At 48.1% G+C, this 16,056-nt stretch overlaps 1 protein-coding gene across 1 annotated transcript in view; it reads left to right on the plus strand.

Annotated features, from left to right (window-relative positions):
• Ryr3 (ryanodine receptor 3) overlaps positions 1-16,056 on the plus strand; it is a 295,306-nt gene that overhangs the window by 228,631 nt on the left and 50,619 nt on the right. Inside the window, exons 63-68 of the mRNA XM_090357798.1 lie at positions 1,780-1,829; positions 2,210-2,270; positions 4,251-4,489; positions 6,591-6,672; positions 10,646-10,776; positions 14,963-15,283. Coding sequence (XP_090213924.1) covers positions 1,780-1,829; positions 2,210-2,270; positions 4,251-4,489; positions 6,591-6,672; positions 10,646-10,776; positions 14,963-15,283 — 884 coding nt within the window. The remainder of the gene's footprint in view (positions 1-1,779; positions 1,830-2,209; positions 2,271-4,250; positions 4,490-6,590; positions 6,673-10,645; positions 10,777-14,962; positions 15,284-16,056) is intronic.

Here is a 16,056-nt window from a genome sequence, read left to right on the forward strand (position 1 = left end):
CCAATCCACCGTGTGCCTGCCGCCCCACAGAAGCAGTTGTGTTTGCACTCCTGTCTTGCTTGTCGTCTTGCTTGTCTCCTTCCATCCAACCCCTCCTCTTCTTCATCTGATGCCATTTACCTGAGGCTGGGGCAGAAACGGGGGGTGGGGGGGAGGCAATAGCCTTCCTTCCCTGGAATCCCTTTTTCCTACTCTGAGGGGACAGGGGTCCCTCTGAGGGCTGGGAGCCAGGCCCTCATACCTGGGCTAAGGGCCTGCTTCTTCAAGTCATGGGCTTTTAGGAGACAATCATGAACCTCTGGGAACTGCAGGTCCTGCCCGGCCCATACATCTGGGAGTGTGCACTCCAGCTGTTTCTGACAGCTGTTTCGCTGTCGTGTCAGGTAGCCCAACTGCTTATGTGACTCAGAGAAACCTCTGTATGTGCACAAGACATGAGTTCATCTACTTGGAAGCGTTGTCACCAGGAATATCTGAGATTGTCTGCCCCTAGTTGCTGAAAAGCAGGATAGTCTTCTGATTACACATGAGAAAGGTCACTGTACGGAGCAGAGAGCCGTGGAGGACTTCCGGGGGCGCAGGGGTTCCCTGCCCGGCCTAGACCCAAAACCCCACACGCAGCTCCACGTCAGACGCGGCCCCTGTTTAATTTCACACTAGCCAATTGTCAAGTTTCTGTTAACTTACTATGAGTTTTCCTAAGCTGTAGGCCAGGGAGCTCCGAGTTTACTTCCACTGAGAAAGCCTAATGACGACTCACAGGAGACTGATGATTTTCCAGAACGTGGGGGACATTAAATTGAAGACAGTCTCACCCCCACCAACACCTGAGATGGGTTCCCTAAGGCCCGATTTTTTTTTTAAATCACTGTTGGTCTTACTGTCCTTTCTGCTGCTCAGCTGACTGTGAGGACATTGTAGAATTCAAGTCTGACCCGCCCCACGTGAACAGCGCCCGAGTTCTGAGTGTCTCCCCAGGACCCTGTGGTTTTCTCATGCATGGCCCAGGCCCTCTAGATGGTGCAGCTGGCAGCATGCACCGAGGTGTTCAAGACCCTTTCCCCCCTTTGGCACCATGGCACATCTAGCAGTGGGCACAGAACCGCCATAGTGGCTCTATGGAGGAAAATCTGAGGAAGGGTGAGGAGGAGGGGCAGACCTCCTGTCGACCACTGAATACCAGGCAGACGGCTTCACTTCCAACAGCCCACCTGGAACAGCAGTCCAGACAACCAGCTAGGATAGACGGGGGCAGTGACAGAAAAAGACAATTCAGTTCTCAAAACGGCTTCCTTCCCTAACCATTGGCATTGTTCCAAGTCCAACTTGTTTCCCACTTCACAATTAAGGGATTGCACCCAAGTGGAGGCCACAGAGTGATGTGCAGTCCATTGCAGCAGCACAGTCACACTGCCTTTCAGAATGCGCATTTCTTCCTGCATGTCAGAGAATGCCCATTTCCACATGTACCATGTGCAGCCAAGGAGAGATGGCACGGTAGCGCCCCTGGTGGAAAGTGGTTCTCTGTGGGACATCTGGTGACCAGTATTGCCATTCTTGGAGGCAGATTTCCCTGCTCTCCAGGAGGACTGTGTGAACTGCCTTCTTTGCTTGAGCATGGTCTGGATGAGTCTTGGAGGGGAGGGAGGGAAGCCAGTGTACCTTCCTAGCCCCAGCCCACCAACCTCTTCCATTGGTTTTGCCATGTGGGAGTGGGAGGGAGAGTGAAGCTAGTCCTTGAGTGTCTGTAACCTTCTGAATTGTTGCTTTCTGCCTTAGCCTGTTCTGCAAACTCGCTGCTCTTGTTAGACACAGGATTTCTCTCTTTGGTAAGTGGATATTGCCAAAGGCTGTACTCTTTCCTTCATTATCCTGAGCTTGCTTTCCTTATGGTTCTCTCAGACAACCTGAGCTATGGGACGAAGGTGTTCACCGATTTTACCGTAGATAATTGGCCTGAGTCATCACGAACACTTTCTATCCATGTACCAGCTCAGATTTTCCACATGGGTGTTAGAATGCCTCTGACATCTCCCAGGAAGCCACAGCTGTGCCAGAGCATCAGCCAGCGCCTTGTCCCTCAACGCAGGCCCAGTGCTGTGCGTGTTGGGGAATTCGTTGTACTGGCTGTGGCTTATGTGTACTGAGGAGATGGCATTTAAGCACGGGCCAGTGACTGAGAAGTCACAGATGGTTCTTCTCATTCCAGGAAGTGACTCTTCTACAATGGTCAGCTGTCTTCACATCTTAGCGCAGACACTTGACACAAGGTGAGTGTGTGGCTTTGTACTGATCCCCTCACAAAAGACGATCCTGACCCTGGAAGTTGGCCCTCTCTGCCCCTCCTTTTAACCATTCTCTGTTCCTCCATGTTTCTGCCATGCCGCTTGCTGGGTGCTGCGGGCTGAGTCTTTGCCCAGCTCTTACCTTCTCTTCCTGAGAAATTAGTCTTTCAGAAGAAAATACGTATAATGTGGCGACATGCCACTGCAAGCCCAATTTTCCACACGCACAAAAAGAGGAACTCCTATCTACAATGCAGCCACAGGGATTCTGAGAGAGGAAGGGCATCGCTCGGAATTCACAGAGCCCGGAAGGAATTGCAGAGGGCTCTGACTTGCAAAAGATGAAGACAGGAAGCGAGAGAGCAATGGAGGATGGGAATTTGAACAGGGTCCATTGTATACATGTATGGAAGTATCACAGCAAAACTGCTTTGTGCAACTAATATATGCAAAAGATAAGAGATCAGACAGCTAGGCACATTTCATGAGTCTTTCCAGCAATCCAGAACTGGGAGACAGAGGCCAGAAAGGAAGGAAGAGAGAAGGAAGGAAGAGAGAAGGAAGGAAGGAAGGAAGGAAGGAAGGAAGGAAGGAAGGAAGGAAGGAAGATTGGGTACAGGTAAGATGGCTGAAGTCTGAGGTAATAGACAACTGAACAGGGAAGGAAGTGGCCTAGTGGTCGAGTGCCTGCCTAGCATACACAAAGACCTGGGTTCGATTCCTCAGTCCCACATACATAGAAAAAAGCCGGAAGTGGTGCTGAGGCTCCAGTGGTAGAGCTCTAGCCTTGAGAAAGTCCAAGGACAGTGCTCAGGCCCTGAGCTCAAGCCCAGGACTGGCAAAAAAAAAAAGGATATTAGGATTTTATGATTTTGTTTTTGAGAGAAATAAACATAACATGGTGTGGATGTATGAGGATAGAGCAAATCACTCCAGACCACCCCCCATCAGTAGTTCAGATCTAAAACAAATCTTTATACCAAGAAACGCTTAGACTAGGTATGATGGCACATGCCTGTAATACAAGCTACTTGGGGTACAAAGACAGACAGATTGTGGGTTCAAGGCAACCTCTGGAAAAGTTAACAACAACTTCTGTCAAAACCAAAACACAGAGGGCTGGCATGTGGCCAGAGCCCTCGCCTAGAATAAACTATACCGAAAAGCTTGGAGAGAGCCCAGTGTTCAGAAATCACCCTCAAGAAAACATAGTCTATGAATGTTTACACACAAGAACAAAACCCACTGGCTGTACTTTGCTGCTGGCTCAGGTGATCGTCAGGGAAATTCTGTAGACAAGTCTGTCATCAGTGTAGAAATATGGAAGTTACAGGTGACTTGTAGGTTTTGTTCCGATTCTAAGTACTGTAAGATAATATTGGAGGACTCGAATACTCATAGTCTTAACTCCCTCCCACGAGGCACATTTTAATTTTCCTCCCTCCCCAAGTGGTCTAATAAAACTAGTTTTATAACGCTGTTTTAAAAGGGACTTGATGGCCCTTTCTTCTCTCATTATCCAACCTGAGAGTGCCCTGCAAATGACCAGATCTGCACTTCAGTGTCCTTCCTTCCTCTCCAAGGGGCTGTGCGTCACAGGAGATCACATGGGTGGGGTCTTGGTGGAAGTTCCTGATGTGGCAGAGAGCTGTGAGGGAGGCTCACCTCCCTATCCTTTCAGCTGTCTATTCACAAAGGACTACAGCCAGCTGCCCGTTCTCTGGATCCATGTCTGTATCATTCTAGATTGTGTCTACAGATCCTAAAGAGCGGATGACAATTTCCTCAGCGTTAGTAGCCGTGTGGGGTGTGTGGCCCAGGTTTCGCCCTTTTCCTCACACAGTCACCGGGGGTTAGAGTGTCTAATGTCCACCCAAGTGCACATCAAGCCACCACTCTGAAGAAGAACGTTGGCCAAAGCAGGGAGTATGCCTCTGGCTTTGCCCATTGTTTGTTTGCTTGCAGGACTGTCATGAAGTCCGGCTCAGAGCTGGTGAAGGCTGGCCTGCGAGCGTTCTTTGAGAATGCCGCAGAGGACTTAGAGAAGACCTCGGAAAACCTGAAGCTGGGGAAGTTCACCCACTCTAGAACGCAGATCAGAGGCGTGTCTCAGAATATTAACTACACCACAGTGGCTCTGCTACCCATCCTGACGTCCATCTTTGAGCACGTGGCCCAGCATCAGTTTGGAGTGGATCTGCTCTGTGAGTCTTCTGCTGTTGTTGTCAGGAATTGCTCTACACAAAGCCACACATACGTGGTGTGGTGAGAGTCATGCTCTTTTAAACTTGAGGGCAAGGTGAAGAAATTATTATTCCATATATTTTTTCTTATATTTAAAAAATTGCAAGGGAAGAAATTTCTTCATTTGAGTGCATATTTAATCATATCCCAATTTCCTACCCACTAGTCTAGCTCTCGGCTGTTGTGTTTCTGTTTAATATGAAAGGCTATCTGTGTAACACAGCCTGAGATATACGTTTGCTCCTGGGGTTTTCAGACCCCATCTGTCCTGTTAAGAAGCCTTAATTTATTCGTTGATATCAGGAGCATGCTTCGTTATGGGAGCTTTAGAGGGCCAAAGCTGGTCCGTTCCATTTCAGCTGGCCTTGAACACTGTATCCACCTCCAGACGCACTCTCCCTCGTCCTGCCACGCGGATATCCCGTCACTGGGCCTCAGTTCTACCCTTGAGGTGTTAGTATGAGATTTCGCTGGGCTGAACTTGTCAGTGAGGAGGGCGGTGTCTCCCACCACCCGGAGTGGGTGAGACTTAGTCATTCACAATGGATAGGGGTTTTGTGTCATGGAAACGCTGCAGTTCCCCGGTTCTGCTTTCATTGCAGTTGGCCTAGACGGAGCATGTGTCCTAGACACGATCCAGGGCTTGCAGCCTGTGGATTTAACTCTGCATTCCTTAGCAGGACGTTCTTTCCCTTAGGAAGCAGTGGTAAACTGGCTACACTTGAATTTCCTTTGGAAAGACGCAGCAGTGGATCTGGGGCTGGCAGGCGTGAGGGACTTTGTTTCATCTCCGCAGAAGGCAGGGCGGCTGTGCGTCTCTCCTTGGGAAATGAGGGAAAGGCTCTATCAAAGCGGCTTCTGCATGTTTTTTTCTCAAGAAGAGTGAGACGTGATAAAATTTGACTTTAGTGTCTCGCTGTCTTCGGAGAGAATACCACACCCATGTGGAAGGATCCGCTGGGCAAGTGATTCCTCTCCTGGGGAAGCGCCATGGCCTCATCCGGAGCCGGGGAGGCGTTGGCCAGGCCAGTGTGGGCTCCCCCAGCGCCACCCCGCCAGCCAGCGTCAGGCCACCTCGGCTGAGCTGATTTAGAAAGAGAGCCAGCGTCCCCTGCGGGTGCCCGGCCGGCCTCCCTCCCTGAGAACTGTCCTGTGTGCAGCTGGGATGGAGGCCGGTGTGGTGACGACGTCTCTTCTCTTTTTTTTTTTTTTTAATTTTTTATTGTAATTAATAGAAGGGTTACATGATATTTGCCAGATAGAAGGTGAATTAATTCACATAGATTGATACCCTTTCACATGTCTTGGTACCCATTTCCCTCCCCCCACACCCCCACCCGTCTTGGTTTTCCCCCCTTCCCTATCAAATTTCAAATAACCAAATACAAATAAATTCAATATATCAGATAACAAAGTGAGATACTGTAACAATATGAGATACCCAAGAGACAGCAAAGGAGATGAGAGACAACATAGTACATTAAGGGCAACAATCATTCATTATATGGCTTTTGTTTCAATATCCTGGAGGTCCTTTCAATTAGCTTCATACTATATGGCCTTATGTATCAAGATTTTGCTCTATTGCAGATCTCTGCTAGTAGAGCCCAAGGTTTCTACTGATTATGATGAATGAGGGAAACCATTGAGCCTAAGTTCCTTTGAGTCTGGCGTACTTCACTTAATATGATTTGTTCTAAGTCTTTCCATTTCCTAACAAATGGGGCGATGTCATTCTTTCTGACAGCAACATAGAATTCCATTGTGTACAAATACCACATCTTGTGGATCCACTCATCAACTGAGGGACATCTAGGTTGATTCCATATCTTTGCTATGGTAAATAATGCTGCAATGAGCATCATTGTGCTAGTGGGTTTAGTATGCCCTTGTTTCTGGATGGTTGGGTAAATGCCAAGTAGTTGAATTGCTGGGTCATAGGGGAGTTCTATGTTTAGCCTTTTGAGGCACTGCCACACTGCTTTCCATAGTGGTTGAACGAGTTTGCACTCCCACCAACAGTGGCGCCATCTTCCTTCTCCACTGTCTCGTCTCTTTCAGTGAGCGACGTGCAGATTTCATGCTACCACATCCTGTGCAGCCTCTACTCCCTCGGGACAGGAAAGAACATCTACGTGGAAAGGTAAGTAGCAAACGAAAAAGGAGACTCACATATTTGAGCTAGAGGAAAAAAATGGTACCCAGGGTTTTTTTAACACTTAACAGCATCCTGTCAATCCAGCAAAACCAAAACGTTCACTGATGTGGAACGACGGGTCTGGGGCTTCCGTTAGGCATTGTCTGGCTATGGAAATACAGTGAGGATCTGAGATTGACTACGTGGATAGGGAGAGCTTTGAGTGCGTGTGACCCCATGCAACCCTGTGCTCGTCTCCCCAGCAGCACCTCCTGGCTGCTTCCAGAGTTCCCATGGGAAGATGGCGGGGAGGCACGCGTGGCAGTCGCGTCAGGGCTTCATGAGATGACTCTGGGCCCTGCCTGTTCCTGGCCGTCAGATTAGCTAGTTTTGAGCAAGTGTGCACTTCAGAAGCAGAAATGCTATTCACTGCAGAGGGGCGTGGTTTCCAGCTTTGTCTCCCCAGTCTTCCTGCACAGGAGACGCCTTGCTCACCCTGGCTTTTTACCATCAAATGCCATGCACTGTGCTTTCCAGGGCTGAGACTGGAAGGATAAAATTCTGGCCTTAGTTTTATCCTTAAAAAAATTCTTTCTTTCTTTCTTTCTTCCTTTCTTTCCCCTTTCACACATATCAAGAATAAAAGAATTCAATTGATCTATGCTTTCTTTACCTAATCTATATATTGGGGGGTCTGCTCTGTTTATAGTGCTTTTATCAAACAACCTAATAATAAACCTTTATTTCATGATAAACCATATATAAATTCAAATTTCAATGTCTCCATAAAGTAGAAAGAGACTTTCTCTTTGTAGAACTAAAGAACGTATTAATCAAAACAATTCATAAAATATCACAGTACTGCAGAAGGAAGGAAAAGAAAGACAAATCCAAGAAGAAAGGAGAGGACATTCAGTTGATACTCTTATCCCCACCATTTCCTCCCCTCAGAAGCAGTCAGGACTGTGGAATTTGTTGTCTGTTTTTGCAGTGCTGGGGTTACTTTGGTATAAGAATCTCACACTTAGCTAGGCTATGTTTTGCCACTTAGCCATGCTTTCAGCCCTCCGGCCCTGTGTTCACTGATTATTTGTAGAATATGGTCCTGCCTCCCACCACGGAGATCATGCTAGCCTCAGTTTACCAACTTTTAGAAATGGTAAAGCGCTCATATAGTAGGTATGTACCACTGAATCCAGCTTCTGTCTGTGGAGTTGGAATCTCACCAGTTTTCTGCCTTGGCTGGTCAAGAACCATGAGTCAGTCTCCCATTCTCAGCCTCCGTTGTTGCTTAGGATGGCAGGCATGCATCACTGAGCCCAGCTATGGATTAAGAAAGAGGTGGTGAACTTTTCTGCCTAGTTAGCCTGGAACCATGATCTCTCCAATTTTGGCATCGCAAGTAGCTTGAATTATGATAAGGGTGAGCCCCTAGCACCTGGCTGAAAAAAATGTTATTTAATCATGTCTTTTGTGTTAGATTCATGTTCGTAAAATACCTCAGATGATCGACCTAACGAGGGGAAAGGCTTTACTTTCGCTCACACTTTTGGAGATGGCAGTCTGCAGTTGGCTGGCACTGTTCTTTCTGCACCTATGGCAGGGCAGCATGTCCAGGTGGGAGCACATAGGAGAACAAGCTAATGCATTGTTCAGGAAGAAGAGTTATGTGATAGGCCCATCATTTCCTTCTGAATTTTCCTGAGCTAAAGGATATCTACCGTATTTCAAGAGGTTCACTGGATGTTTGGTCCAACTACAGCTAGAGTTGGTGTTGTAGTTAGGAGTTGTGTGTGTCCTCTGGTGACAGAGCGACTGTGAAGAGGAATGCTCACTGAAACCAGCATTTCTTCTGAAATGTTTTCTAATTGAGGCACTCACGCAAATGATGGCATTGACTAGTGAGATTTGCAGATGCAGAATTTCCAAGAAGTGTAAAGACTTTTGTATACTTAATCGTGCAGAATACTTGCATACTTTAACATTAAGAAACTGTGAGAAATGTAGAGATTTGATGGGATCTTGTTCAGAAAAGTAACTTAAAACTTGATTACTAAAATCATCTAATCTCAGTTTTATTTTTAATAAATACTATGTTTTCTCCTTCATGAATATATATATATATGTATATTCATTTTGTTTTCCGCCTGGCTCCTTTTGATCAATGGTTTCTGATCTGATACTACACATGCAACCTTCTAAGGGTACTTCTCTCTAAAACTATGTGTTCTCCCTCTCTGCTACATGTTATTTCTTCTTTAGTATCTCTTGAATACACCTGATAGAAGTTTGAAAATCACAAAGCACCGTATATGTGTCAGACATTAACATCACTGAGGCTGTGCTTTCCTGACAACAGACATTTGAACAATCCATTTCCACTAAGAGCCATGGAATTAACTTGAGAGGTTGACAAGGAAAACCTGCTACCTGATAAATTAGGAAGTAATAAATACTAAAATAGAAATTGAACTCCTTTTGATCTGTCACCAACTATTATGTAACGCAAAATACCAGGCAATGAGAACTAAATAGAAGCAGGCTGTTTTCACATCCATGATGAACGTCAGCAGCTTGGCTTTGGGTGGCTTGGGAGGGGTCCGCCACGGGGAAACCTGGCCCATCCTGCTGTGCCCCAGAAAGGTGCTGATGACTGGAGAAGCAGCATATTGTCTGGCCTTTGCCAGTTCCATCTTTACTTGGGCCCCAAACTGAGGTCATTCAACAGCCTGAAGCATTAATTGGCAAAGTTCTGGTCTTTACTTTTACAGAACTATTTTAGCAACCAGGCCTGAAGATGTGTTGTTGATCGCTCTTGGCTGAACAGTTAATTAGCATGATTGTGTGCTCCAGACTAGAAAATGCCCTGTGGGTGAACCAGTGAGGCTCAGATTCTGCAGTAATTAATATCGGAGTGGACAGGGTCAGGTCCCTGAGCATACAACCCAGGAGAGCTGAGACTGCTTAGCTGTCTTCTGAATAACTTTACAGAACCCATTTTTATGAGATCGTGACTTTAATTTTGGTGAAGGAGAAAGGAGAAGATGGATTAATTTTGCACCAAGGCAATTCAGGAGAGCTTCCCAGGCTCACCTCCCTGGGCCAACTAAAATTTGCTGTCAGACTTGAAATTGTATCCCCATTTCCCCGAATGACAAGAGAAGAGAAAAGCCTGATGTCTCTGTTGGTACATACAGTAAGACTTCACAGAAACGGCCCCCATGGACACTCAGGTCTGACGTGGAAAGGCCTGAGAGCTCAGGTCATGCTAGTCCAATGAAGTCCATGAGACACCTGGCTAAGGAAGTAAGACCTTACCTGAAAAGTAACCAGAAAATAATGGGGTCCAAGCATGGCTCAGTGGTAAGAGCACCCACTTTGGAAGCAGGAGGCGTCAAGTTCAATCCGTTTGAACTAAGAATCCTGGTTTTGTGGTGTTTTGTAAAAGGGAAGGAGATGGATATTATGTATTAATTATGTATTACAAGTTTCCTCTTGAAGTCTAGAAATATCCTTTAGCACCTGTTGTTTTTTTTTTCTGTTTTAAGGCCAATCTTTCATTTTGTGTCTTACTCAGGCTTCGATCTCTTACCAGCTGTTCCCATTTGTCCTTACAAGCCCCATCTATAGTAGAGAATAGACATGCCGAGATTGTACAGACAGTGCCCAGGTATTGTCAGCTCCGGGAAGGTCAGAGGCCGCTGGGCTCCAGCCCAACCTGTTCTCCGACCTGGCTGGGGAGGGCAAAGTCAAGGAAGAGCTAGGTTCCGGGTGGAGACCACTACATAGTGTCCGGAAAGATGCAGAGGGGAAATGTCCGTGCAGCCTCGCTGAGCCTCAGCCCTGTGAGTCCATCTCTAGGAAAGTGGCTCAAGAAAAGGACCAAGTCCCTGGAAAAAGAACCTGGCCCACCAACGCATGAGGCCCCCGAGGCAGGCACACAGTGGCCACCCTTCTAAATGATCTTCTTCGCTTCCAGGCAGCGCCCTGCCCTTGGAGAATGCCTGGCTTCCCTGGCGGCTGCTGTGCCCGTGGCCTTCCTGGAGCCCACCCTTAATCGCTACAATCCCCTCTCGGTCTTCAACACCAAAACTCCCAGGGAGAGGTCTAGTAAGTATCTTCCCACAGAGAGCATCAACCCATTCCAGGTGCGAAGAGGGCCGCGGCCAGGGAGGCAGCAGGGGGAACAGCAGTCCTGTAGCGGTGTGGCTTTCCACCGCGAGAGCAGCCAGCCCAGTTAGTGAAGACACTGGATTATATGCCACCCTCTCACTGAAGAGATGAGTGTGCGCAAGCCTGGCTGGCACGAGGCTTTGGATCCCTCTTGTGGAAAATGAGGGGTGGTATCATTGACGTCTAGATCCCTTCTCTCCTAAGACCGCAGCACCCCTTGCCTGGTTGGAGATCTCATTTCTCTTCTGAGCCTGGAAATACTGCTATGCAGCCCTGCAGAGCTGGTCACAGGGTACTACTGACAGCATGGTCCCTCACCTCCTGGAAGATGAGACAGAAAAAAGCACTAAAATTAGGAGAAACTATGCAAAAAGGAGAATTCCTTTCTTTTTGTTTCTGTGGGACTTGAACTCAGGGCCTGGGCACTGTCCATGAGCTCATTTGCTCAAGGCTAGCATTGTACTGCTTTGAGCCCCAAGGGCTAGTTCCTTTTGTTTTTTGTTTGAGTGGTCAAGTGGAGATAAGAGTCTCCTAGAGGCTTTTCTGCCTGGACGGGCTTTGAACCATGATCACCAGATCTCAGCCTCCTGAGTAGCTAGGATTATAGGCACCTGACTGAAAATTTCTTAATGGAAGTATGGGCACCCTTTGGCCTGGAGTTTGGCCTAGAGGTAGAGTGCTTGCCTAGCATGCATGAAGACTGAGGTTCGATTCCTTGGTATCACATACATAGAAAAAGCCAGAAGTGGTGCTGTGGCTCAAGTGGTAGAGCTCAAGCCTTGAGAAAGCCCAAGGATAAGTGTTCAGGCCCTGAGCTCAAGCCCCAGGACTGGCAAAAAAAAAAAGAAGTATGGGCACCCTAGGTTTTGTAACAATAACTGGCAAACTGTAGCTGCAGGTCCAATATGCCTATAATCTATTATATATATATATGTATATAATATATATATATATAATTTATTTTTGCTCAGGTTGGAATCATGGCTCATTTGGTAGAGCTGTAGCCAATGAGAGAAAGTTTCTAGTCTCAGACCAAAAAAGATTTATTGGAGCACAACTGATAAATTCTAGAATTAAAAATTAAGGCAGGTTGTAAGGGTTAATTAACTCTCTCTGGGTTAATTATGGCCCCAGTTAAGGACAGTGTGGTAGAGAAGAAAATCTTGGGTAGAAATCTTTAATCAAGGGGCCGGGAGTGTGGCCTAGTGGTAGAGTGCTTGCCTGGCATGCACAAAGACCTGGGGGTTTGATTCCTTGGTACCACATACATAGAAAAGGCCAGAAGTGGTGCTGTGGCACAAGGTGTAGAGCATCAGCCTTGAGAAAGCCCAAGGACAGTGCTCAGGCCCTGAGTTCAAACCCCAGAACTGGCTATATACAGATATAGTCAGCCAAGATGCCATCAGGGACAAGGGGGAGATCCTGAGTTAAATATTTGTGACAGAAAAGCATTCAGTCTGCCTGGCATGGTGGCTCCCGCCTGTAATCCTAGCTACTCAGGAGACTGAGATCTGAGGATCCAGGTTAAAAGCCAGCCCGGGCATTAAAGTCCATGAGATTCTTATCTCCAGTGAACCACTAGAAAACCAGAAGTAGTGCTGTGGCTCAAGGAGTTGGATGGTAGCCTTGATCTGAAGAGCTCAGGGACAGTGCCCAGGCCCAGAGTTCAAGCCCACCACTGACAGGAAGAAGGAGAAGGAGGAGGAGGAGGGAGAAGGAAGGAAGAAGGAAGAAAAAAGAGGAAGAAGAAATGTAAGCAATCATAGCTACTGAGACTTGAAGGATCTCAGTGCAAGGCCGACCCAGGCGGGAAAGTCCGTGAGGCTCTCCTGTCTCCAGTAGACAGCCAAACCCTTGGTTGGTTGGTTGGTTGGTTTTGTTTTGTTTTGCCAGTCCTGGGGATTGAACTCAGGGCCTATGCACTATCCTGAAGCTTTCTCATGGCTAGTGCTCTACTACTTGAGCCACAGAACCACGTGAGGCTTTTTTTTTTGTGTATGTGGTACCAAGGAATCAAACCCAGGGCTTCCTGCATGCTAACGCAAGCACTCTACTCGTAGGCTACACTGCTGGCCCCTGACAGCAAAATTCTTGACTGGAGGTGTGGTTCACATGGTAGAACACCAGCCATGAGTAAACATGCTGGGGAAGAGTGCAAGGCTGATTTCAAGCCTTGTATTGCATACACGCATGCACACATATGCACACACCTTGTCTCTGTATCACTACTGCACAGAACTGTACCTGTTCAGTTCACAGAGCACAGTAGCAGGGCGGCGTGAGGAGGAGACAGAGGACCGGCTCTGGGAGCGAAGGGAAAGGCCGCCTTCCCTCACCGTCCTCGCCCAGGGCTGGTCTGTTAGCTTTTGTAAAGTTTGTTTCATATTCCTTTCTGTTGACTTAATAGGATGCTCGTAAATGAAAGGTGCCAGTTCTTAAATGCGGCCACGGAAGAAAGTAGACAAGCTTGGGACTGGCAGCCTCACAGTCCTCTTCAGAGACACACGGGCCTCTGGGTGCCAGCGTCCCCGGGGCCCATGCTTCTCATCTCAGGTTTCATTGTAAAGGAACGTTCTGCGTCTGCAGGGCTCTTAAGCAGCATTTCTGGATGACTGTGCGTGGTGGGACTACAGGCCGACCTGTGAGTGACAGATGGCCTAGTGGGCTGTGAGAAAGTAGACTCCATTCATTACAGAGCCGGGCCTGACAGCTAGGGAGGGGAAGGGGCCCATCACGGACTGTCACCATCGATGACCTGATTTATCCAGTTAATCTGTCACTTGGAAATCTGTGTTAATCAACACTAGGTACTCATGTCACTATAAGAACCTGGGGCATTTTTCTTACTCATCTAAAACCTAAGCTATGCCTAGAAATGTTTTAATACTATTTTATGACAGTTGTTCCAAACTAGATAAATGCTTGATTATGTGTGGAAGTGGTCCAGAATATTGGATTAATGAAAACTTCCTGTGCCCGTCCAGTTTACTGAGTACCGAGTTATCACACAGCCAGCAGAGGGGTCCCATTTCAGCCTACCCCATCAGCCTGCGTTGCTGAGGTGGTTCTTTCCCATGCTGTGGTCTTGGGTGAAGAGCTGCTTGGTGGAGCAGGAAGGGCTCCAGAGCCGACCTCGGTGGCACTTAGATTCTAATGTTCACGTGAATCACGTGGAAGGCTTGATACATATCTCTGAGCTTAGCACTGTAACTCCTAGTTCAGTGGGCCTGAGGTGACACTGTGACAACGATTGTTCTAGAAGACAGAAAGGACTGTGTTCTAATGATTCCCCCCACAGCCTCTATCTGAGGCTGTTTTTCAGGTAACTGTGCCTTTCCTATGTATAAACACCATCTGAATCACAAATGTTTGTTCCATGCAAGGACCATATACATTGCCTTCAAAAGTCATTATCATGTCTGCAGTGCACCAACCTCAAGAAACCTTTTGTTCTTCTTAGGCAGGGAGAAAAACCTGCAATGGTGTATCGTCTCTGTGACATTTAAATATATACACCACAGTGTTTTATGGAATCTTTCGGCAGACCATTATGAACTCCAGCCGCCTCAATGGCAGTTGGCATGATTCTCTTGTGCCAAGCTTCAAGACTGAATGTTTGACTTGTCTTATTTTTTTTTTTTTGGCACTCCTGGGGCTTGAACTCAGGGCCTGAGCACTGTCCTTGAGCTTTCCCTCTTTTCTTATTATGGGTGATGGGGCTTGAACTTGGCCCGGGCCCTGTCCCTGAGCTCTTCAGCTCAAGGCTTCCACCGTACTCGTAAGCCAAGCCCCACTTCTCGTTTTCTAGTTGGAGATAAGAGTCTCAGGTCCTTTTGTGCCTGGGCTGGCTTTGAACCTTGATCCTCAGATCTCAGCCTCCTGAGTAGCTAGGATTACAAGTGTGAGCCACTATGCCCGGCTCCTTGGGCTTTCTCAAGCCTGTCGTCTGTACACACAGCCGGAGGTCCCAAACTGTCCCACCATTCACGGGCCTCCTAGGGTTAAGAAATAAGCATGTTTACCTAAAGATCAGAGAGCGAATTGGGAGAGGGAGAAAAGGCTGTCCCCCGCCCCCCCGTGCTTGTGAATGACCGTGCCTTTCTCCTCCTGCTCCTCGGGTCAGTTCTGGGCTTGCCAGACGCCGTGGAGGACATGTGTCCTGACATACCCGACCTGGAAGGCCTGATGCGGGAGATTGGCGAGCTGGCGGAGTCGGGCGCCCGGTACACGGAGATGCCGCATGTCATCGAGGTGGTCCTGCCCATGCTCTGCAGCTACCTGTCCTACTGGTGGGAGCAGGGCCCTGAGAACCTGCCCCCCAGCTCCGGGCCCTGCTGCACCAGGGTCACGTCCCAGCACCTCAGCCTCATCCTGGGCAACATCCTGAGGATCATCAACAACAACCTGGGCATCGACGAGGCCTCCTGGATGAAGCGCATTGCAGGTAGGCAAGCTCTGCCCTGCCCCGCCCCGCCCCGGGCCGCGGGGCTCCTGGGCTCACCTCCCGCCCAGGAATAATTCCATGATGGGTTTTTTTTGCCAATCCTGGGCTTGAGCTCAGGGCCTGAGCACTGTCCTTGGGCTCTCTGAAGGCTGGAGCTCTACCACTTGAGCCTCAGCACCACTTCCGGCTTTTTCTATGTATGTGGTACCAAGGAATCGAACCCGGGTCTTCGTGCATGCTAGGCAGGCACTCTACCACTAGGCCAAACCCCTGGCCCTCCATGATGTTTTGAGTTAACATTGTTCTCTCTTCAAGCCTCCCACTTCCCCATTGCTTACCTATGAACAAGATCCACGTGTTCCCCCAAAGAGCTGTGTGGGGCACAGGCCCCCGCCCCCGCCCCCGCCCCTGCAGGCCCCTCACGTCTCAGGAAGCCCTTCTTGAGCACTTCACTCCCTGCTGGTGACCACTGCTGGGTCTGCTTTGGTACTTAAGAACCCCTTTTGCTCTTATAAGTAATAATTATCTCTAATTTTGTAAATAGATCATCTTGTGTGTTTGCCACTTACAAAGCCCCCTCCCATCTGGCTCCCACCGAGTTCCCCAATGTCATTCTGCATTTGTATTTCGCTTTATGCTTTCTAGGACTCTGCCTAATGTAGGCACACAGGAGCAACCCTTTGAGTTTTTGGTTTTCCCTTTATGTCCTTCGGTAACTCCTGGAATGCTGTTGGCTCTTAGTGTTATTAGCCAATTTTCTCAATCTTCAAAAC

The sequence above is a fragment of the Megascapheus bottae genome, chromosome 25 (genome assembly GCF_031878675.1).
Source record: "Megascapheus bottae isolate mThoBot1 chromosome 25, mThoBot2.hap1, whole genome shotgun sequence".
Lineage (NCBI taxonomy): Eukaryota > Metazoa > Chordata > Mammalia > Rodentia > Geomyidae > Megascapheus > Megascapheus bottae.